The sequence below is a fragment of the Pseudochaenichthys georgianus genome, chromosome 6 (genome assembly GCF_902827115.2).
Source record: "Pseudochaenichthys georgianus chromosome 6, fPseGeo1.2, whole genome shotgun sequence".
NCBI classification, from domain to species: Eukaryota; Metazoa; Chordata; class Actinopteri; order Perciformes; family Channichthyidae; genus Pseudochaenichthys; species Pseudochaenichthys georgianus.
Window position 1 is genome coordinate 33847588 of NC_047508.1, and position 22641 is coordinate 33870228.

The window sequence follows — 22641 nt, forward strand, 5'->3', positions numbered from 1 at the left end:
CTTCTGTGTATTTGTAGCAGGTTGTCATTTTAATGAGTGTGCAGGGAGTGTAAAGGTTTATTTTAAAATGGGATGTTTCTTGTTGAGGAAAACTGATGAAATACACCTGAGACAGTTTGACAGATGAGGAAAACAAGATTACAGCAACCTTATGATCCACATAAGTTATCCCTCTATACAAACAGTGTTTCCAGCTGCTTCTAAACATTAATGTCTTACATCCAACAGCATCACAGTATTGCGTTCACTGTACTGACAAACGTTGGTATCAGTGCTAAAATGGAGTAAATTAGCTGTCACATTGAGAAAATAAATAATAAAAACTTTTAAAGACACAAGAAAGTTGCACCATCATTTTGCACCTGATAAAACGAATGAGGTACCAATATTTAAGAATAGGGCTGGTGATATTTTATTATCAATAATCCGATTTAGGAAAAAACAACAACAACAAAGTGACCCAGTAGCCAAAGCTTAATACAACTTTCTCTGTCTGTTCTAGAGCGCCATTATTTCACAAAAATGATTAAAAACACATTATTGAGACACATCACATGTTCCCTCCATTATTGTGTATTGAGTCACAGCTAAAAATACTTCTTAACAAATGCACTATTTAGTCGTGTTTGAATAACGTTCGCTAAAACTTCAGTGACGAGTTTTGTTCCGGGAAATTATTTAACAGTTGAAAAATATGTGACCAGTTTTAAAAGCTTCAATTAAAAATGTAATTTGGCTACAGGAATCTACAGTAAGGCTGCAACAATTCTTGTAATTATTGATTAATCTGTAATTGATTTTACCGATTAATCTTATGGTCTATTAAAGATCAGAAAACAACAGTTTAAAGCCCAAATATATTGAAATAACTTCAATATTAGACCAACCCAAAAAGCAGCAAATTCTCCTATTTGAGTCTCCTAGGGATTAGCTGATAATAATGAACATATAAAGTATCACCAGTCTTATCCTCTAGTCTAAACTGAGTGTGTGTGTGTGTGTGTGTGTGTGTGTGTACTACTGTCTAAGAAAATGACATAACTTCATAAAATCGCTGCAGGTAGTTTTGACCAAAAACAACCTCTAAGTCCATCACAGTGACTGTGTTTCTATCTGACCATTAGTCCCTTATCGTCATCTTCTTCTTCCTCTTCTTCACTCGGCCTTCTTGGCCTTGCCGCCTGGTCCACGCAGAGCCGCCCACACACTGCTCAACACCTCGGTGTACAGCAGCGTGCCGAGGAAGACGACCGCCGTGCCCACCCAGTGCCACGTGGTGAAGGGGTTCTGGAAGTACATGATGGAGATGATGAGGCTGAGGAACTTCCTCAGGGTCACCACCAGAGTGACGGTCAGCGAGGCGCACTCTGTGGTCAGGATGAAGACACCTCTGATGCACACATACCTGAAAAACACTGGTTAAAGGCTGTAACAAGAGGGTGAGACAATACTAAATAAATGTGATTTACAATTCAGCTTGAGTCTTGGACAGCCAGTGTAACTATCTTGTTTTGTCTCCAGTGAAGTATTTACAGTTTGTTGATTTCCTCACATAGTTAAAAACAAACAAAATATGTTGGACACTCCAGCTGATAAAAACAAGAATGATTTGTTATTTTAGAAAATAATAATAAGCGGTTTCTTATCTTTTCACCTGTGAGCTAATTGTGCAATATGTTTTGATACCTGTGTAAACATGAGTTTCAGAGGAGATGTGATCAGTGTTGGGAACAGCGTATCAGGTTATTGGGTTTCTGCCAGTGTATTGAAAGCACACCCAGCTTATTTTTAAAGATGATCCTTAACCTAAAATGTGCTGGGGATACGTTTTCAGGATCTTTTAATAGCATATTAAAAGTTATTCCTTAATTTCAGAATAAAATACATCTTATTTTACCAATTGAATTTGTTTAACCTATATATTTATTTTACAGAATATGCATACAATTTATAGTGTTGGAGAAATAATTCACTACCGAAATGTGGATACTCGAACTATCAGACCACCAACAAACAGCGGTTGACAAATGTTTGATAGCCAACGCTAACTATGACACAAACAGTGTGTCTACTAGCAACCCACCAGAACTATACAATATTTTACAAGAAAAAAGCACGGATTAGAGAGAAAACAAAATGAATGATAAAGTAAAATATTTTTTTAAATATATAATGTTTCTTCCTATTTTCTTAATCAACTCGGGGGCTCTTTTGGAGGTCGGTCACTAGTGTAATCACTTTTCAATTGGATAAATAAATAGAAGGTAGTGATATAAACGTGTTTGTTAGGATACTGTGTGATGACGTTGATCAGGAGGTAGAGCCACAATATTGGCATCGTCACTCCGACCACAGGAACAACTGTAGGAGCTGAGAGGGAGAAAAGAGAAGTTCATTTACATCTGTGAGAAAAGAAGCAATGCTCTCCTGACATAATAACAATACAATACAAAAGGGCTTTATTGATATTTATTAATAACACTCACTGCTCTGACTGAAGTGGACGGCGTGGTTGTAGATGTCGGTGCAGAGGAGCAGGAAGCCCGGCAGAGGCAGGCAGTGCTACACAGAGATGGAAATAAAAAGATCAATAGCTGTTAATATGCCATAATTGATTCCCCAGGGAGAATATTTCCAAAGAACTCAATCATGTCGGAGCAGGGATAAAACTCACATTATAGAAGAGGGCTTCCTTGGAGTGTTTTCCGTACTGCTTGTACAGTGTCTCCTGGAAAATGCCCATCCTCGCAGACATCAGCAGAGCAAAGGTCAACATGGCGATACCTGAAGAAAACAACATAATAAAATCACTTTAGGAGATCATGTTAATGGAATAGATGTTAAATCTGAATCTGTCTCTTACATTTTATTAATTGTACCTTTTCATTTTAAATCTAATTATGACCTTGGTTGGCTTCGTCACACTCATTCCAATAAGGTCAATCGACAGAAGGTTTATTAATATGATTTTGTTACATTTTTCTGTAGTTTTATCAGCAAAAATGACAAAAACGCTGTTAAACTTAGCTGCTTTCTCTCTTTTATTTGCATGTAAATTAAACATGTTTAAGTTTTGGAATAAATATGTAATTTATGATATGTCTTTGGCCTGTGGTGAGTTATGATGGACATGTACACATTTTCTTGTCATTTTCTTGACTAAATGATTCACAATGTAATGACAATAATCCATGGTTGCAGTCTTTTCATTTTGAATTGTCAATTGAAAGTGCAACTCACCTATAAGCCAGTGGATCAGTGGGTAAAAGCCTTGCTCTTCTGATCCCTCAGTGGCTACATTCTGCAGAAACAAAATGACTAAATGCCTCAGAAACATTTCAGATCAATGTTGCATGCACTTTGAAAGAGAAGAAGTCTCGTACTGTTTAGAAAAACAGAGGACTCACCACTTGTTTGGCAGACATGATGGTGCAGATGAAGATACCCGCTGAAATTAAAGCTATAGACAGATATTTACTTGCTGTATACCTGCAGGGGGAGAAGAAGGGGAGACAGAGATTAGTGCTTTTCAACCTGAAGACATGACTATATCATATCTGAAGTATCATTGTTTTCAGGAAGGTGTACCTTTTCTTCAAGATGATTATTCCCAGGATCATGTTAGCGATTAGCGAACCCTGCAATGAAACAAGACAGACATCAGACTCAGGTGATATATGGAAGTAATGTCATATTAAAGAAACTCAATAATAAAAGGTTAAAAGAAGACAAAAGGCAGCTCTTACCGATCTGAAGATCATGTGCAGCGGCATGGCGATGTTGAAGTTGAGAGCGTAGTTGTTGATCACACTGACAGTGAAGAACATGGTCACCATGATCACATAGTTGCTGGGGACGAGAGATGTGAGATAACAGGTTTGTTTTAGTGTCCATTCTACATATTTTCCTGCAACAGGACGTTCAGACCACCTGGTTGAGTTATTACCGGATAGGGATTGCTGGTTTCTTCGTCCCAAATTTTGTTTCAAAGATGAAACCTTCTAATGCGATGAAGAGGAACTGAGCGAAGGTGACTATGTTTCCACATCCTGGGAACTGTCTGCAGGACACAACAACAGAGAATATCCAGGTGTTATATCCAAGATGTTAAGCTTTAAAAGGATGAAATTGCAAAACACAGACTCAATAATTGACATAATTGCATGTGTACGCACCCCAGAAAAAGTGGGTACCTCTATGGCAGAAGGTCATAAGGATTCAATAAAATATACAAATAACTCTGGCATTCACTCCATATGCTTCATGTTCTTCTACTGTTTCTTGTTCAATTTCTATTAATGAAAAATATAATAAATATGTTCTTAAAAGAAAGAATATTTATACTATCTTTAAAATCAAGAGATGTTGCCACAAAATGTTGAACTTTGGGATACATTAAGTCATCTATTATCTTATTCTAAAAAGCACCAATCACTTTAGAGCACTTAATCTATAATAAGTTAAACACAAGTACAAGATAAACTCCTAGTGGCACTTACACGAGAAGCCTTTCTCTGACAAATTGATAATAAATGACTCTACAGTTGCCACACACACCCACACGCACGCACGCACACGCGCACACGCGCACGCACACACACACACACACACACACACACACACACACACACACACACACACACACACACACACACACACACACACACACACACACACACACACACACAAAGCAAACACAGCTGTGAAACCTTTGCCTAGTAAAGTGCACAGGAGTTTATACACAGTCTAAGTTTGTCACTGACCTTACAAGCAGCTCCAGAGATACCACGTTACAGCAACAACCCACAAACACCAGAACAATCGCGAAAGCAGTCCCCATGTTGGTGAAAGCAGACAGGAGCTCTGTGGAAAAGGTGTCACTCAATGAAGCGGATTTCTGATCGGTGCATATTTGCAAGTAAACAGCTGATCGTGTGTCTTGCAAGAGATATTCTGCTTCAACACAAACTCTGAACCCTTATTATACATCCATGCTCTGAACACGTCTGAGATTGAAACTTCCTTATTGCATAGGCTCATGGGAGTTGTAGTTCCTTTCTGACACAACTAGGGGGAAAAGGGTACGCAATGTCCTTAATGTTCTCTGTATTTCAGGGAACATTACGAAATAAATAAAAATACTGTGTAGGGAGCAAAATTAAGAATACATATGGGTAAAATATGTGAAACATAACGACTTGAAAGAGTATCATTTTTGCTTTAACAGCGCAATGACTGCGCAACAGTGACGCACACAAACATTCTAAAGCATGCGCAGATCAGTTGTCTCTATAAAATGGAGGTCTCACTCCGCTCAAATGTCTGGACAATATCACGACACCTCTTATATTACAAAACCAGCCCTGCTGCAAAAGCCAAGACATTTAAATATAAAATATAAAAACTTGCAATATACTTTTTTTTTTTTATAATTTATCCGTTTTTTGGTCTCATTAGAATTTCTCTTTTTATGTCTGCCCTCCTTGTGTTTTCATCATGTTTTGCCATATTTAACCTTTTAGAGGTTTTTTTGTGAATTATACAATGTCCTTGGGTAAACATTGTTTTCAGTCTTAATATATATTTGTATCTTCTGGTAAAGTGGGTTTGGGAGGACCCTCCATCTATCTCCATGTTAAAAACATTGATCCCAGATGAGTATGTATGAGTCTGGAAAAAATAAAACACTGCCTGGATGGAAAGACTCATCTTTCCATGCAGTGGAGGAAACACCTGGAATCTCTCGGTGTTAAAACTGTCTGGAGTTATCTGGAATATCACTGGACAGTGTCTATGGAAGAATTATGGACTTGAGCTTGTCTATTTTTACCATACTTCACTTCTCCTGCATTACGTGCAGTTCAATCTGAAACATTCTCTTGCACTTTTTCTTTTTTACTCTTTTTCTTCTTGCGCCATTTCTATTGTTTAAAAATAAAATGTTATTTTATACATTTATGTTGCATTGTTGGAGGAGCCTGGGACTTAAGATGTTTATTGCCTACATAACTACACTGTAACTACTGTGCATATTACAAACAAATGTATTAATCTTGAATCTTATACTTAATTCCATGTACTATAACGTGTCATGTTTGGTGGTTTATTTTGTGTGAGCTGCCCTTTGAGTCATTTAATTTTTCATTATTATTAGAACAGTCTTGTAACAGAAACTAGTTGTAACATGTTGTTGCTGTTCTGTGAGCCTCATACAGTGGTGTAAAGTAACTAAGTACATTTTCTCAAGTACTGTACTAAAGTACAATTTAGAGGTACTTGGACATTGAGTATTTCAATTTGTTGCTACTTTGTACTTTTACCCCACTACAATTCAGAGGTAAATCGTGTACTTTTACTCCACTATGTATTTAATATCTTAAGTTACTTTGCAAATGTTGATTCATTATTTTGAAAATGATATTCAACACTTAAACGACTTTAATTACACCAGGAGTAAATTCACAATCTACCTTCAATATACAAAGTCATTACAACTAGCTGCACCTATAAGAAAAAAGAAAAAACTATAAAATACAATATTATGAAAAAGGTAAATTGGAAGCTTCAAAGTTTCTGGTTCATCTTCTCAATAGACGATCTTTGTTGAAATACGTGCTGCGTGTATCCGGACGACGTGGTGTAACACCGCTCCTCCTGTTGTATCAGTGTGTGCTAACGGCAGAAACCCGCAGGTTTAATCGTTACGAGAATTTTGTTGTTTGATAAATTCTCCTGCCGCCGCCAACATGATTTCCCTCACGGATTCACAGAGTAAGAGCTGTTCATGTTTCCCCGCTGTTCTCTGTCTCTCTCTGTTGTGACTGTGTAAAAACTAGTGATGTGTCGGTCACGAACGAGCCGGCTCAAAAAGCCGGCTCTTTTAAGTGAACGACGGGAGCCGGCTCTCGCCCGCGAACGAGCCGTTTTTTGTTTTGTTTTTGCGGAGGGATCTAGATCGGCATGAAGGCACATTATGCAATGTGCAATGTGGACATTATCCCGCTTATTACACATGGCCACATTCTCAACAAAGTAACGACATGACTCCCAATAATAATTGAAATGCTTTTATGAATTTAGAAAATGATTTTATTGATTTAAAAAATAGTTTTATGTATTGATTTAAATTGACATGCATCCGCTAAGAAAAGCAGTCCGTTGTTACTGTTTGAACTAACGTAACAACGGCTGGAACTGCTTCGATAGTGTTTTTGAGGAGCTTTTTGATTACAGATTTGAAAACATCGTTGCTTGCTTTAAAAGTAGCACAATTCATTATGTCAAACCTTGGAAAGTATCTAGATATCCCTGGCCTAATGCCAAAGTAACTGACAAATGAATATGTGTCGCCGTTTGATGTCTATGTCTGGACCGCTGCGTAAAAAGGAGGGTTTCTACCCCATTACTTCTCTTCTTACTTCTATAAGAATAAAACACGGAGGACGGAGATCTCTTCTTGTCCCTCTCATCTCCCCGCTGCAGCCTAGCAGCTGATCTCAAAGCACGCTCCCCTCTCCTGCAGGGAGAAAAACTATATTACATTTTATATACTTTATATAGGTCGATACAGTAGCCCCTTTTTTTAAATAGTTTTTATAGGTGTTGCTATCTGTTTTGTGTAGCGTGGTTCTACAAGCAAGTCAATGCATTCATTGGGTGGTATCAGAGAGTTACACGGGTCTGTAAATGCAATGAAAACAATTGGCCACAGCAAATAATTTATATTAAACATGTATTTTTACTTTTGAATACTTCCGTACAAAGGATGTATTGAATAATTTAAGTGATATATGTGTACACATATACATCATTAGTCAAAACAGGGCTACATTTGATTTAATTAAAAGGTATAATATGTCGTAAACTGAAGAGCCGTTTGGGAGCCGAAAGAGCCGGCTCTTCTTGGTGAGCCGAGCCAAATGATCCGGCTCACCAAGAAGAGCCGGAATTCCCATCACTAGTAAAAACCCGGTTTGTTAGCTGAATGGATTATGTTAGCATCTCAAACCCCATTGGCTGAGAGCGTCATGACGTCACCTAGCTGAACGTACATGAAGCATTTGTATTATTAAAACTGGGAGACTGTTCTTATCATTTCATGTTTTTACTTTATATTTGTAGTTTTAGTTGAATTTCAAGTGTTACATTTATATTGTTAATTGCATTGATTTGTATCCTTTAATTTGTGTCTATTTTAAGTGTTATCATGTCAGTATTACTACATTGTTAACTTATTTGCTGAAGTAATAACTAATCTACTTTCTTCAAATGTCCTTCTCTTTATAATATTTCATTATACCGTCTTTATTTTTGATAAATAAATACTAGTTTGTTTTACCTCAATAAATTGTTTAAATGTATTTTTGTCTTTTACAGAAATTGGGATGGGGCTGACGGGGTTCGGTGTGTTTTTCCTCTTCTTTGGGATGGTGCTGTTTTTTGATAAAGCTCTCCTCGCCATTGGAAATGTGAGTTGATAAATGATCCTTTAACATCACTGCATGACAGTCGATCATCTCCCTCAGCTCTGACCGTGTGTCTTCTTCTGGTTCAGATCCTGTTTGTGGCCGGCCTCTCCTTCGTCATCGGCCTGGAGCGGACGTTCAGGTTCTTCTTTCAGAAGCACAAAGTGAAAGCCACCAGCTTCTTCCTGGGGGGGGTGCTGGTGGTCCTGATCGGCTGGCCGATTATTGGAGTCGTTCTGGAGATCTACGGTTTCTTCCTTTTATTCAGGTCAGCTCAAACACAAAGAAATCAGTGTCATCGTTATCCAGAATCAGAATTATCTTCATCTTCATCTTCATCTCTCTTTTTGTTACAGAGGATTCTTCCCGGTGGCGGTGGGCTTCATCAGACGAGTACCCGTGCTCGGATCTTTGCTCAGTTTACCAGGGATCAGTCGAGTAAGTATCACAACATTAAATGAATGTCCTTTTACATTTTTGCACACTTCAAACCTGCTCTAGAGGCCTGAAAAGTATTTAATCGGCCTTTGTCTGACATTTATTATATTATGTCTTCATTCGTATCAAAAGCTGCAACTTCATACTATATTTGCAAGTTAAATCCTGGCAAAAAACGGTATTAATCGGCTGTCGTCACTAACAGAACGGCTACAAGTAGTCATGGGACAATCCAAATGTAATGTCACTGGAGAAGGATGTTGTTATTTCTCACAAAAAAGCATACATTTTGAAACTGGAGCCAGAATGTTTGGCTAAAACATTGATTATTAGAATAGTTTCTGATTGATTTCCTGTTGATTGACTCATCTTTTAATCAAATTATAGTTGTAGCTGGAATATAAATCTTCCAAGTTTTTTCTCCATATACTTTAATAAGCATTTGCTTCCTCTTACTCCCTTTCGGACACATATGATTTTCTATTATTATTATTAATATGAAGACTTTTTTTTTAGTTGAATATATAAATATTATCATGAATGTGGATAAATACTGTATTTTAACAATACGGTATTCTGTTTTTCACATTTGTTATTTTTTATTTGTTATTTTTTTAATCTGTTCGAAAAATGATTGAAATGAAATGAAAAGAGTGATTTTTTTTTGTCTGATGCAGTTACATCTGTAAAAAATGCAGCTCATAAAAACCTCTCCTGTGTTTTTCTCTTCCAGCTGGTGGATAAAATTGGGGAGAGCAACAACATGGTATAACGGAGGACCGTGTTTCTTTCGAGGAGTTTCAGTATTTATCATAGCTAATGGTGACTGTATATTTTGGTCATTGCCACTCCAGAACTGTGAATCCAAACAACCTGTATGTTTGACTGACATCTAATGTTTTGTATCTGACTGCCAAGAGATTTTTTTAATTTCAAAAGCTGGAAGCAGGTCTCCTATTTTGTACCATTCCTGTCTGATATGTATGGACTGATAACATGGGACCACTGGATGAACTCTGCGGAGAGTCAGGGGCTCTTTGAGGGTCCTCTCCTCCAGATCGTGCCTCGACAGACACTGAGAGCACGAGTCCCTCGATGACGTGTTACTGGAACTTTGTACATTCAAGAAACTAATGTTGAGATAAATGTTACCCAGGCGAAGAAACCTGAACTGTTGTGGAAAAGCTCTAAGAAGCTTGTGTTGGAGATGTTTTACTGTACGTTTTGTAAGTGCATACTTGGAATAAAGTGTGTCTTTTATACATTTGTGTTATATTTATTTATAACCTTGGAATCCGTTTGTATGTTTTCCCCTTAAGGGCACCAGTGACATTCTCAATCATCAGCCTCTGTTATCCAACATTTCAGTTCCTGTCTGAAAATATCTAAAATGTATGACTTAAAGAGGCCCTATTACGCTTATTGGGGTTTTCCCTTTCCTCTCGTGTGTTATAGGTTTGTGTGCATGTCAATGGTCTGCAAAGGCTAAAATCCCTGTGATCCCTCCAGAGAGAGTTTCTTTCCCACACACCCTGCTATATTGACATCACTATGTAACACTCACAATTCTGTTAGCTAAAGCTCCAAAACATTGTACGTGATAGGCTACTTGTACAATGGAGAGGGACAACTCTAAGCGGTTGACCAATCACAACAGAGACAGCCAGCTAACCAATCAGAGCAGACTGGGGCTCTGGTTTCAGACAGAGGGTGAAAAGAGGTGCTGCAGCACAGGCAGTTTGAGAAAAACAAACACCTTTTTGAACATTAAAGCATGGAGACATGTCACAGTAGAGGCACAACATACACATATCAATGTAGCCTGCGGATGTGGACCTTAGGGTCACAAGGTGTATGTGAGGTTGACGAATGCTGGCGGAAGATGTTATATCTTCCCATATGATTTGCAACAAGAGGGCCAATAATTATTACAAATGAACAAAGCTCAAATTAGCAAAACTAAAAAGATTGTAACTTGTTAGTTTCAGTAAATGAATGTAGATTCCTGTTCATTCACTGGAGGAGAGACAGACAGCTTTTTATGACAAACAACACTTTATTTCTTGGACTTGAACTGTAGTCTCACTTCTCCTCCGCCCCCGGCCTCCTGCAGGTGTCCGTCCACACACACACATACACACACACACGCACACGCACGCACACACTCTAACGACACGCTGTCATCACTTCAGCTCTCCTTCATAAAGCTCTGATCAGTGTCGTCATCATGTCGTGACCCCGGGAAGACCCTGCGCTGCTCGAGGGAGTCTTCAAAAGCTTCCATGTCCGGTGTTTGTGATTAACGACCAGCGACAGTTTCATCACCTGTCACTCGTCAATGGAAAAGTCATGTGAGACGTAATGAGAGCAATTAGCCTCATTGGTGACGCTGCATATTAATGAGGCGATTGGTTTTTATAACGTACCAGAAGTGATAGAGGAAGCACAAATCACACACCCTGCAGGAGAGCACAACCGAGCACAACACAATCCATTTTCCAGACAATCATTAAAGGTAAGCCTATTCTTATTTTATCATCATTATTGTATTATAAGTATGATTATTGTTAATGTAATGTCATTGTAGTTTTTTTTTTTTTTTTACAATTCCTGCTGTTCATGTCTTATATAATAAATAATACAGTTTTATTATTTTAATATTTTATAATTTAACAGATTTCTTTTTAATTTAAAATAACTTTTATGTTCTTTTTATTTATTTATTTATATGTATTGTAATCTTAAAGTTAAAAAATATAATTGTACTTTTTGTGAGAAAATGTAAGAACATTAGTTTACACACTTTAATGTATGCCCCTTTATTTGTATAAGCATATAATAAACTGTTTATACCACTATGTACTCTGGATTTTAAAAGACAATAGTTAATTAATGTAATAATAATAATTTATTTTGTGTTTAAACATATGATTGACAATATTGTAAAATACTCTTAAAGATATCTTCATCTTGAATATTAAATATATCTTTAAAGGATTAACACATTTTGCACACTAATAAACACCCTTCTGTTATCTGTGTATAACTTCATTATATTGTAATAACGGTGATGTGGTTGTTTCCCTCTGTTCAAGTGATTATATTATTTGTAATTCTGTCATTACAGAGTTAAACAAACATATTAAGCAAATATTAAACAAACATATTAAGGAATATAATTATGACGAAACATGTTCTACATCGAAATGCAGCAGAGAAACTGGACTCCTCAGGCCATCTGCTTATAACTTCATTATATTGTAATAACGGTGATGTGGTTGTTTCCCTCTGTTCAAGTGATTATATTATTTGTAATTCTGTCATTACAGAGTTCCACCATGTCTCTAATTGTCACAATGCTGGTGGTGACTTTGGCTGCTCAGTGTTGGACTTCCCCACAGGTGGGTCAAAGTCATTTCCTTCTCTTTCATATTTAAGCTGAAATTGAAAAAACAAACATATTAAGGAATATAATTATGACGAAACATTTTCTACATCAAAATGCAGCAGAGAAACTGGACTCCTCAGGCCATCTTATACCTAACGGGAGCACGTAAGAATGAATAACTGTACAATTATCTGACACTCAAATTAGGAGGAAACATTGTTTGATGTTGATGTTTTACAGAAGGACATCGCTCAGTGCTGCAGCGCCCCAGCAGAGAGGAAGGAGACACCTTACACTCAGGTGAGCGTGCAGCTAATAACATATATATATTAATAACCTGGATACACTAAATGTGCTCCTATTAATGGGTAATACTGTAACTGGTCTCATTGGTATTTGAAGATGATTTAATAACAATTAATAGAGCCATTATTAAATGGACTTCCACATGTTTTATTCATAATACTTTGCCAGAAAGTGGTGCCTAAAAACATACATGTATCAGTTTGGTACTCTGACTTAACGGTAATATTCTTATATTAGGCAGTATAAAACTGATTCCATGTATTGTGTCTCTCTTTATGTTTGTAAAATCTTCCTTTCTAGGGCATGTTTTTCTTATCTTGGTCTAAATATCTGGTTCTGTTGTCCCTGCAGCGACTCACAGAGATGGACCGGGTTTGAATTTGTCCTCCTTGTTTCTGGAGCTTCTGCTGCGAGTTGTGGAAGAAGGTAAAACCCTGACAGTTATCACCGCTGCATCACTTAATCCGAGCAATTTAAAGTTACATTTGTGTGTTTCTTTGTCTTCCTCAGCTGCAAGCAATCCAGATAATTACCCAAATGAACAACAGCAGAATCTAAATTATTTGTGAAAACAATTGTCCATTGTATTGTCTTGTTGCTTGTTGTTTTTATTAGGATGTTCTGTGTGTTACTACTGTTTGAGTTCACTTGTAGTTCAACGTGTGAAATAAATACAACTCCCTTACCTTGTCTGTTTCACATGGAGGGGATCACACACTTTCCCATGATTATAAAACAGATTTGAGTCCGCTTGGGGCAACAACTAATGAATTCACACTCCACAAGAGACACCACGATAAACACCATTCATCATCACACCTTCTGAGAGAGGGGGCACAATTAGGTTTATTGCAAATGGCCGCCTGAAGTCAAACAAAGGTCACAAACTGAGAAGGGTTTTATAGACTGATATATTTTTGAATAAAACTTAATTTGCATATGGCTCCTAGATGTTTACCACATGATCACTGACCTGACTGCAGGACACAACGGAATGAACCTGGCTTTCATTAAAAAGACAAAAGTACAATAAAGGATTTTTTTTTACCGGCTTCATTTTATTTGTATACAATTAACATAACCGGACAGGTCAGAGCTGATAAATGTGGGAGGAAATATCAGATCAACCTTATTTTGCATCGTGTGCATAACAATCTGTGCAAGAAAACCCCATCATTAAAACACATAATCCATCCAGTGTCGTCTCTATATTTGATCAATGTCACCTTTCCCCTGCTGACATTATGCACACGTCTATCCTTAAGGTTATTCAAAGACGTACAGAGATATTATATATGTACTATATAACTGCAGAGATAGTTGCACCATAATCTTCCATTACTCTGTTTTACAGCGGTTGTTACCTTGCTAGCAAGACGACTGATATTATTGTCCAAATTTTCTTGTTCTCGTTTATACACATAAAGACTTTCTGTCAGTGATAATACATTATATAATAATTATTATTGGGCAGTGATTCAGTGAAATCCCTTCAGAAGCTGTGTGTTATATGTGCACAGCATTATAGGATTATAAATGTGACCTTTTTGTTTTCCCTTCACTATTGAATAACTGACCCCATGTTGTTAAAGGGACCACACACTTGCTCTTTCACACACCAAAGCACCACGAGTGACACACAGCAGCACAGCCGAGGACAAATGAGTCAGAGCCGCACTCCCTCCATCACACACTGACAGCTACAGCTAAATCTGATGGGATTAAGCTCCCTGTGAGTCTACAGAGGGCGGTGTTTTGAAGGTGGAGCTGTGCTAGTGAATGCAGAGTGATAACACAGCAGGAGGGCTCAGCTACGTCGCCCCCTGCTGTGCGGCTAGACGTCCTGCAGGTCCTTCTGGATGTCCCACAGGGTGCTGGCACTCTCCTGCAGCTGGGACACCTCGTCATCCGTCAGGGTCATGTTGACAACGCTGGCCACGCCCCCGCCGTTCAGCACGCAGGGCAGACTCAGATACACCGCGTCGCTGATGCCATACATGCCCTGCAGACACGAAAACACAACGTCACTGTCTGTCTGCCAAAAGTCACAGAGAGAGGATACAACAATGTAAAATCATGTGCTCATATTTAAATAAGGGGGATTCATCTATCCAGCTTTTAAACCACTTATAGGAGACAGAAAAGACATTTACTAGATATTTCCCCAGGGAGATGCACTTAAATGAACCCATATTCAGTAAAGCTTTGTTATATATTACAGAGGACACACATGTTCACCGTCTGCTATATTGTGTATTCATGTACACATTATGGAAAGATTTTGACACAATAAGTCAAACAAAACAGTGAACATTTCTCCCTCATCATGCTCTATTGGCATACAGTAAGCTACAAAGGAAGCTACAAGCAGAGGATGAATGCAAATCGAAACTAAAATTATTATTATTCAATTTGTTTCACACCTGAATTAACTATATATTTATTGATGTCTGCCATATATATCAATTTCAATGGAGCTGACTGTGGGTACTGTGAACTTGATTTCAGACTATTGAGCTTGAAATTGTAAAAAAACTATTTAATTTACATTTTAAAAAGGAGGTATTCACAATTTTATTTTAATCAGCTTCAGTCAGTTTCAGATTTTGCTTTAGAAGTCGAACTTTAGACTTCAACACATCGATATGATCACGAAGAAATTCAAATATATGCAAAAGAAAAACAATCTTTGTTACCTGCACCATGGTGGAGACCGGGTGGATCCGGTTCATGTTCCTGATGAGGCTCTCCACCAGGTCGGCCACACTCAGACCGATGGCCCAGTTGGTGTAACCCTTCAGTCGGATCACCTCGTAGGCGCTGAGGGACACAGGACACAATACACAGGACACAGGAAAGGTGGGGCTGAGTTTTCAGACTGCTTAAAGATTGGATTTATGATAGTTGTTTTTTTTTTTTTTTTAAAATGGTGATGAAGCAGACCAGAAGTGCAAAAAATAAGCTGATGAAACACAAGAACACTTAGAAGCACATTTCCCTCAGGACGGCTGCTTTAGTCCTCTAACCTGATGAAAAAGAGATCAAGAGAGAGATAGTGCTGAAGGCATAATTAACTCTTTAATATCTTTTACTTTAAGGTGTTTTCACTGTCCTATTTTTTAACTACTACTACTTAAAAAAAAAAACACCACATAAGTTAATATACACAAGTGAACTGACCTGTCCACCACCATCTTGTGTGTTTCCATCCAGTTCTCCTCGTCATTCTCTGTGCCGATCTCCGGGTTTAACGTCTGCAGGTTTACTCCGGCCACGTTGGTTCCACTCCACACAGGAACTGATACACACAAAACCATCAACCTCCATCCATACGCTTCACACAGCCACAGTCTGTTATTATCGTAAAATGAAAAAGAATCCTTTGAGAAAAACTTAAACTCAACCGAAAGGATATTGTCTAGATAGAAAAGGAATAAAAGCTAAATCAGCATGATTGTAAATTAAATTGTTTCTGACTTATAATAATTCTCTACTATGAAAAAAGGAGACAACATGAATTTTGGTCAAAAACTGAATGGACGAGATATTCCAGGCGATGACATTATGAGGCAATAACTTCACAGTTTATCCCCAGTGTTTTTCACTTAAAGTCTAGTTGTGTGAAAACAGAAAACAATAACATGATGTACATTTTACTGGAGATTATTTAACCAAGCTATTCAGAGGGTGGTACTCAAATTGAATCCCAATTAAAAATATTTGAACACTACTGCTGTTCATACACAGCTCTCTCACCATGTATTTTGTATGTACAGTACGAGTAGCTCCATACTTCTGAGACATACCTGGCTCCACAGAAAAATAACTCAAAACATAAAACAATATACATGTCCGAAAACTAAGAAGATACTGGCTAACTTAACAAATTAAACACAAATGGACATTTCTAAACCATATTAACTTTCAATGTTTCTCAATGACATCAAAGTATTCTGACCAATCATGAATCCCCTGCCTCCTCACCGCTGGTGTCTCCGTGCTCTCCCAGGATCCAGCCGTTGAAGCTGCTGGGATGGATCCCCAGTTTTTCCGCCATCAGGAAGCGGAAGCGAGCCGAGTCCAAGTTTGTGCCGCTGCCGATGACTCGGTGCTTAGGAAGGCCGCTCAGCTTCCAGGTCACATAGGTCAGCACATCAACTGTTGAAGAAAGTCAGCGTTATCAGAGTCTGAACACTGTGTCTCTGCTGTGTGAGAGAGGACACACAGGATGTCAAATGTGTGTTTGGCAGCACCTGGGTTGGAAACCACGATGATGATGCAGTTGGGGCTGTATCTGACGATCAGAGGGACGATGTGTTTGAAGATGTTGACGTTTCTCTGGACGAGGTTCAGCCGGCTCTCCCCCTCCTGCTGACGGACCCCAGCCGTCACCACCACGATGCGGGAGTTTGCCGTCACAGAGTAATCTGGGAGAGGAGGAATACATATGTCTTAATGGTGAAGTGTCTTCATGTATAGATTAATAGGCAAAAATATAGATTTTTGTTCATACACTTGTCAATTTTGAGAGTTTTTCTACTAAATTCACCAAACGTTGGCAATAATAATGCCTCAGTTGCATCTTTAGACAAATGTTTTCTGAAAACGTATTAAAAATAATTGTCTTATTGTAAATAATTAATAAAGAAAAAGCCATAAATCCCCACTTCAGTAACATTTATATACAGTAACATTTCCAGTTGTGTCTATATTCTGAAGGAAGGAAGGAGGGGTTTGTTCATATATAATTCATAGGGTATGTGACGTATAAACTCGCCTGTGTCCGCGACTATTTTGGAGGTTTTGAGGAACAGACTGCCGTGCTGCAGGTCCATCATCTCTCCTTTCAGCTTGTCCTCCATCACATCCACCAGGGCCAGTTCATCCGTCAGCTCCTGCACACACCAACACACCAGGAAACTCAGAACAACAGCTCACAGTAAACTCATTACTCATCAATGAAAAAGTTATCCTGTTCTCCTATAAGGCCGCAAGCATATGATTCTTTGATACCTTTACACAGATGACACTCTTACCCTGAGCAGGATGCTGACAGCACAGGCCATGCCCACCTGGCCCACTCCTACCACCGTCACTTTATTCCTGGGGAGCTCAGGAGGCCCGCTGAACAGAGGGGTGATGAGCTTCTGCAGAATTGAGGCCATGTTCAGATCTGCGGAGAGTAAAATAATAGAAGGGGAGAGCAGAATGGATCTGGTCAGAAAACATGTCGACTGCAGAGGAGCGACAAACAGTATGCACGGACACAAGTAAGGAGAACAGTCCTGCATCCAGAAAGCAGGCTACGTGCTCTAATTTCAGAAATACTGCATTTAGAATCAGGATGACTCGAGTGTAGAGGCATGACATTGATCTTAATGGCTCTAATAGAAGCATGACTTCGCTGTCATCTCACTCCATTAAAAATAAAATAAATAAAACACATTTCCTTTACACCTTTCTGCAGAGTTCACCTTGAAATGACAAGCAACCTGAGCAACAAAAACAGCAGCAATACTTGCAATGTTTGGCGATGCTCCGAGCTGAGATGTATAAATACCAGCAAGTAATCAGCATGACAGAGTGGCAGGACACCTAAAGGTGTGTTAATGTCTGAATCCACAACTCCCCCCACACTCCCTGTGTGCAGCCCGGTCAGCTGCAGCGTAGAAGAGGGGACATGTGACTCAGGGCCAACTCTTCTCCCTCCCTCCTCCCCCTCTTCCCCAAATGGAAGACTTGGCACTATAATCTCATGTTGAACTTCACTGGCTGACTGCAGACAGTTAAAGGAGTTACTGTAATCCGTTAACGCTGCCTCCATCTGCTGCACCTGAACTACAGATGAGCAACTTGATGTCTATACAGAACAATAACAAATGACTTTCTTCAAATACAGTGTATGAAGTACTTAATAAATTATGTTACTTAAGTGGAGTATAGTGCATGTTCTCTTATACAGCTATGATATTGCGACTGTTTAATAAGAACAGGTTGAAATCTGTTAGGACCTCTGTTAATCCCGTCAGATTTAGCTGTAGCTGTAAGTGTGTGATGGAGGGGGGGTGCTGCTCTGACTCATCTGTCCTGGGCTCTGCTGCTGTGTGTCACTCGTGGCGCTTTGGTGTGTGTGATGGAGCAATGTGCCATCTCTCATTCTAATAATTTGACATCTCTGAGAAAGAATACGAGTCCCATTAAAGGTGCCGTGTCCATTCATTAGCCTCGAGTGAAACTGGATTAGCAGGAGAAAGCGCTGTGGACTGAACACACGTAAACACGAGGAGGTAATAAAGTGGCTTAAGCCTGCAAGTTCACCAAAGGAGCAGAATGTGTCACAACCTTTAATTAGGCAAAGGAAAAACACTGTTGGTACCTTAATGATTGAGGAGCCAAAGTATCATCAGAGAATTTGCAATCACAAGACAGTTGCCGATTGTTTAAATGTGACTTAAGTGCCATAAGTAAACTTGAACTCAGACAGCGCTGTGCAGACGGCAGACAGCACTTTAAGAACTGTAATCCAAAAACAGACCATTTTAGTACCACTATAGTAAAGGGACAATACATACAGGTATATAACTTTGACAGCAATATCTCGTCAAAACAGCCCTTCTTATTATATAGGTAATTATTGGATGAGTAAAAAGGGTTCCAGATAAACTATATTTAAAGCCTATTACTCACAAGAAAGACGCATTTCCCAAACAACTGATATGGAGATATAATTATCTTTTTGTGAATAAACAACCAAAAACATCGTATTTTTTTTACACTTTCCCCCATTTTTCTGCATGGTTCAGACGGTGTTAGAGTACCTGGAGATAAACAAACAAACTGGAAACATACACACCTAGTGACAAAAGTAAGTAGATCCAATCAAACAAAGTGGATAGATTTCATTGCAATTCTACAAAGTTAAAAAAAAGCACCAAATCTGCATGGAAAACAGGAAGAGGTGCTAAAAATGTACCCGTTATCACTTTATAAAGAAAAGATTACACATTTCCCCCCAGTCAGACACAACATATGTGTCCTGCTGATTTTTTTTAAGAAACCCACGGCTGTTTACCTGTTTTGTCTTGAGGGTCCACTTCCTTGGGGTTCAAGTCCTTGTCCTTTCTTCAACTCGACTCACCCTTGACGTGCGGGACTCTGTGCCTGTTCCCCTTCCTGTTTTGTGATCAGGCTGCAGCCAACTGGATTTAATTGACTAAGCCTCTCCATCCTCTACAAAGTCTTAGTTTGGAGATCCAAGGGTCACCTTAGGTACAACGCTCACCAAAAACAACACATACTTCCTGTTGAATAGAATGACAAAATAATGTTTTAAAAGATTGATCATCATTTGGATTTCTATGCATTTTCAAAAAAAAAAAATGTCATACTGATTGGGCCTCATTCACCAGTACTATCTTAAATCCGTTCTTACATTTGTTCTTAAGAAAAGTCCTAAGAGAATCTACTTTCATGCTGTGTTATTAACAGTAGAAATGTTTGTATCAGTGTTATTAAAAAGATTAATCCCATTGTTCTTTTAAAATAAAAGCATGTGCCAATTGTTCCTCATTCGCTGGCTCCCCGCCAATCTGTATAAAAAGGACTGCAGGGAAGTGGGCGCACACAGAAAAACTAAATATAGAAATTTGGGATCCAAGTCAATAATACCGAAACAAAGTCTAGACAGCGGAGCCTCAAACATCAAATGTAAAAAGGGATGCTATTACTTTTCTAGTTTTCAAGTGTTTGTGTATAATTCAATTCCTCTAATTCATGTATTGTAAAACAATACATTATTAAAAATTAAAATATTTTGGGAATATTTATCCCATTTCATACAACTTTGGAATTTAAGAACAATGCCATCACTTATTATTTTGCACCAACATGTCAGGACTCAAAGGTTCTCTTGAGTGTGCATTTATTGTGTTCTTACCTAAAAACAAACTCCTCCAGAACTGATGGATTTTAGGGAGGGATGAAAGGTTTCAGTCATTTACTCTTTACCTTTAAATCTGAGCGCCTCGAGGACCCTGGCTGCCGGGCTGCAGTTCTGAGTGAAGCACAGACACCACTGAGCCAGCAGGGGGAGAATCAAAGTTTGAGCACAACCACTGCAGAGAAAACTGTAGAACAAACACCTGATCAACTCTGCAGCAACACTGAGATAGTGGTCAAACCTTGCATTGAATACATAATGGCTATTAGTGTTCGATGACAATCCGGTCATGTTGTTAACCTCAGAATATGAAAAGTTCCTTAGGATTCATTTAAAATCATTCAGCCAATTGAAGTTGATGATTGAATGTGTTGCACTCAGAAACTTCCAACACATACAACTAACATGTAGTTATTTGGGTCTCAACTTAGTAACCAATGACCTAAGTGTATTTTAAAGGCTATTCTAAATGACTAGTTAATAGTTTTAAAAATGCAAAGACTAGCTCAAAAACATTCATGCTATATGACCCAGGTCGTTTAAGGTTACTTGAAGCATCAAGGACTTCACTAAGGAGGAGTGTGTGTAGCTCTTACCTTAAATAACTCATTATACCCTACTGTCCTACTAGGGCATTGTGTTCCAAGAATGCAGGGTTGTTGGTTGTTCCTAGAGTCTCTAAAAGTACAATGGGAGCCAGAGCCTTTTCTTATCAAGCTCCGCATTTGTGGAATCAGCTTCCAGTTTGTGTTCGGGCGGCAGACACCCTATCCGTTTTTAAGAGTGCGCTTAAGACCTTCCTTTTTGATAAAGCTTATAGTTAGGGCTGATTAGATTCAGCCCCTAGTTTTGCTGATATAGGCTTAGTTTGTCGGGGACATCTTACTTCTTCCTTCTCTCTGTCTGTACCTGTGTACTCTCATGTTCCGATTAACCCAGCTTCCCCAAATGTCTTTCTTTTTGGTGTCTATATACGCCGGGATCCGGAGTCATGGATGATCCTGCGGTCCTGTATCCTGGATCGCGAGTCGTGGCTGTGGTCCTGGATCATCGGTCCTGGATGGATATCATCGTGGATTCATCTTCCTATTATACACACATGCATTTCCAAACATTTGGACTACCTATGTTGCAAATGTATTATCTTTTCAATTTACACACGGCATCTATTGCACGTCTGTCCATCCTGGGAGAGGGATCCCTCCTCTGTTGCTCTCCCTGAGGTTTCTCTCATTTTTCCCGTTAAACTGGGGGTTTTCTCTGGAAGTTTTTCCTTGTACGGTGTGAGGGTCTAAGGACAGAGGGTGTCGTATTGTCATGCTGATATTCTGTACACACTGTGAAGACCACTGAGACAAATGTAACATTTGTGATATTGGGCTATATAAATTGATTGATTGTAGTCGGCCCCACGGCTACGTTCATATCACTATTCGATAGAGAGACAATGGGGGTCTGTCTGAAGACACTAGTGCACTGAAAAACTGAAATGTGTGAAACTAAGAGATTAAACAATTAGAGCTGTTGTTTGGATTAGGAAAATTACACTTTAAATTCACGATAAACATATACGTTAAACGTTGGCGTTGCCCCTCGGCCCCCGACAGGGTGAACAGCGGGGGGGCTGGGGATCTGCTCGGTCAAGCTGTCACGCAACATATCCTTACATGGAAAGAGGTCAGAAGAATAGAATAAAATATAGCACAGTAACGGCACGTCCACACAGCGGCGTGCGTTGAAGCTTCCAACGCTTCTGCCCATTCACTTTGAATGGGGTGACGTCACTTTTAGCTGAACTGCATCGTGGGAAGCGACGCGGAGCGTTGCTGGCGTGGCTCGCTGCAAAAACTTTTGACGCCTCGGCAGAGGCGTCAGCCAATCGAATCATATGCCAGTACAAGCTCTATCCAATCAAACCGCTGCTTGTGTGTCAGGGGCGGGCGATTCATGTGATTGGTTGTTGGTCGAGTGTCAGACACGCCCGCCGGCAAGCGTCAGCGCACGCCGCTGTGTGGACGGGCCGTAAGGAAAGGTGATCTGAAACCTTACTTACGGTAAATCATTAACGCTTTTTTCTAAGTATTATTAATAAAGTAGCTTAAGAC

General features: G+C 39.0%; 4 protein-coding genes across 5 annotated transcripts; 2 read left to right on the forward strand and 2 right to left on the reverse strand.

Moving 5' to 3' along the window:
• Positions 1-43: 43 nt before the first annotated feature.
• slc35b4 (solute carrier family 35 member B4) lies at positions 44-5035 on the reverse strand. The gene is made up of 10 exons (XM_034084505.1): positions 4764-5035; positions 3947-4060; positions 3747-3849; positions 3589-3638; positions 3408-3489; positions 3241-3301; positions 2675-2784; positions 2487-2562; positions 2295-2370; positions 44-1405 (listed from the first exon to the last, which is right to left on the reverse strand). Exons 1-10 carry the CDS (start codon positions 4838-4840, stop codon positions 1156-1158), a joined length of 999 nt encoding a protein of 332 aa, XP_033940396.1. The 5' UTR covers positions 4841-5035; the 3' UTR covers positions 44-1155.
• Positions 5036-6620: 1585 nt separating this feature from the next.
• Positions 6621-10165, forward strand: golt1bb (golgi transport 1Bb). Its single transcript, XM_034085440.1, has 5 exons — positions 6621-6771; positions 8377-8468; positions 8555-8733; positions 8822-8903; positions 9637-10165. The coding sequence occupies exons 1-5, from the start codon at positions 6747-6749 to the stop codon at positions 9673-9675; spliced, it is 417 nt and encodes a 138-aa protein (XP_033941331.1). The 5' UTR covers positions 6621-6746; the 3' UTR covers positions 9676-10165.
• A 976-nt stretch (positions 10166-11141) lies between these two features.
• On the forward strand, positions 11142-13209 carry LOC117447589 (spexin prohormone 1-like). The gene is made up of 6 exons (XM_034084347.2): positions 11142-11418; positions 12233-12304; positions 12411-12456; positions 12532-12591; positions 12949-13023; positions 13108-13209. Exons 2-6 carry the CDS (start codon positions 12242-12244, stop codon positions 13164-13166), a joined length of 303 nt encoding a protein of 100 aa, XP_033940238.1. The 5' UTR covers positions 11142-11418; positions 12233-12241; the 3' UTR covers positions 13167-13209.
• A 124-nt stretch (positions 13210-13333) lies between these two features.
• Positions 13334-19731, reverse strand: ldhbb (lactate dehydrogenase Bb). Of its 2 annotated transcripts, none has more exons than XM_034084344.2 (8): positions 18120-18246; positions 17634-17770; positions 17375-17492; positions 16851-17024; positions 16582-16755; positions 15778-15895; positions 15294-15417; positions 13334-14599 (listed from the first exon to the last, which is right to left on the reverse strand). In XM_034084344.2, exons 1-8 carry the CDS (start codon positions 18172-18174, stop codon positions 14432-14434), a joined length of 1068 nt encoding a protein of 355 aa, XP_033940235.1. In that variant the 5' UTR covers positions 18175-18246; the 3' UTR covers positions 13334-14431. The 2 variants fall into 2 exon arrangements, with proteins under 2 accessions (XP_033940235.1, XP_033940236.1); XM_034084345.2 differs by lacking the exon at positions 18120-18246 and adding an exon at positions 19670-19731 and having other exon boundaries at positions 14423-14599.
• Positions 19732-22641: the final 2910 nt, after the last annotated feature.

Coding starts and splice junctions, on each gene's coding strand:
- slc35b4 (XM_034084505.1), bottom strand. CDS start 4,840: ATGGGGACTGCTTTCGCGATTGTTCTGGTGTTTGTGGGTTGTTGCTGT. Junction 4,061..4,763: donor TCTCTGGAGCTGCTTGTAAG/GTCAGTGACAAA, acceptor TGTGTCCTGCAG/ACAGTTCCCAGGATGTGGAA. Junction 2,785..3,240: donor ACTGATCCACTGGCTTATAG/GTGAGTTGCACT, acceptor TGTTTTCTTCAG/GTATCGCCATGTTGACCTTT.
- golt1bb (XM_034085440.1), top strand. CDS start 6,747: ATGATTTCCCTCACGGATTCACAGA. Junction 8,734..8,821: donor GGTTTCTTCCTTTTATTCAG/GTCAGCTCAAAC, acceptor TTTTTGTTACAG/AGGATTCTTCCCGGTGGCGG. Junction 8,904..9,636: donor GTTTACCAGGGATCAGTCGA/GTAAGTATCACA, acceptor TTTCTCTTCCAG/CTGGTGGATAAAATTGGGGA.
- LOC117447589 (XM_034084347.2), top strand. CDS start 12,242: ATGTCTCTAATTGTCACAATGCTGGTGGTGACTTTGGCTGCTCAGTGT. Junction 12,305..12,410: donor AGTGTTGGACTTCCCCACAG/GTGGGTCAAAGT, acceptor ATCAAAATGCAG/CAGAGAAACTGGACTCCTCA. Junction 13,024..13,107: donor GCTGCGAGTTGTGGAAGAAG/GTAAAACCCTGA, acceptor TGTCTTCCTCAG/CTGCAAGCAATCCAGATAAT.
- ldhbb (XM_034084344.2), bottom strand. CDS start 18,174: ATGCTGATTACTTGCTGGTATTTATACATCTCAGCTCGGAGCATCGCC. Junction 17,771..18,119: donor TCGGAGCATCGCCAAACATT/GCAAGTATTGCT, acceptor TACTCTCCGCAG/ATCTGAACATGGCCTCAATT. Junction 14,600..15,293: donor CGGTCTCCACCATGGTGCAG/GTAACAAAGATT, acceptor TCGTGTCTGCAG/GGCATGTATGGCATCAGCGA.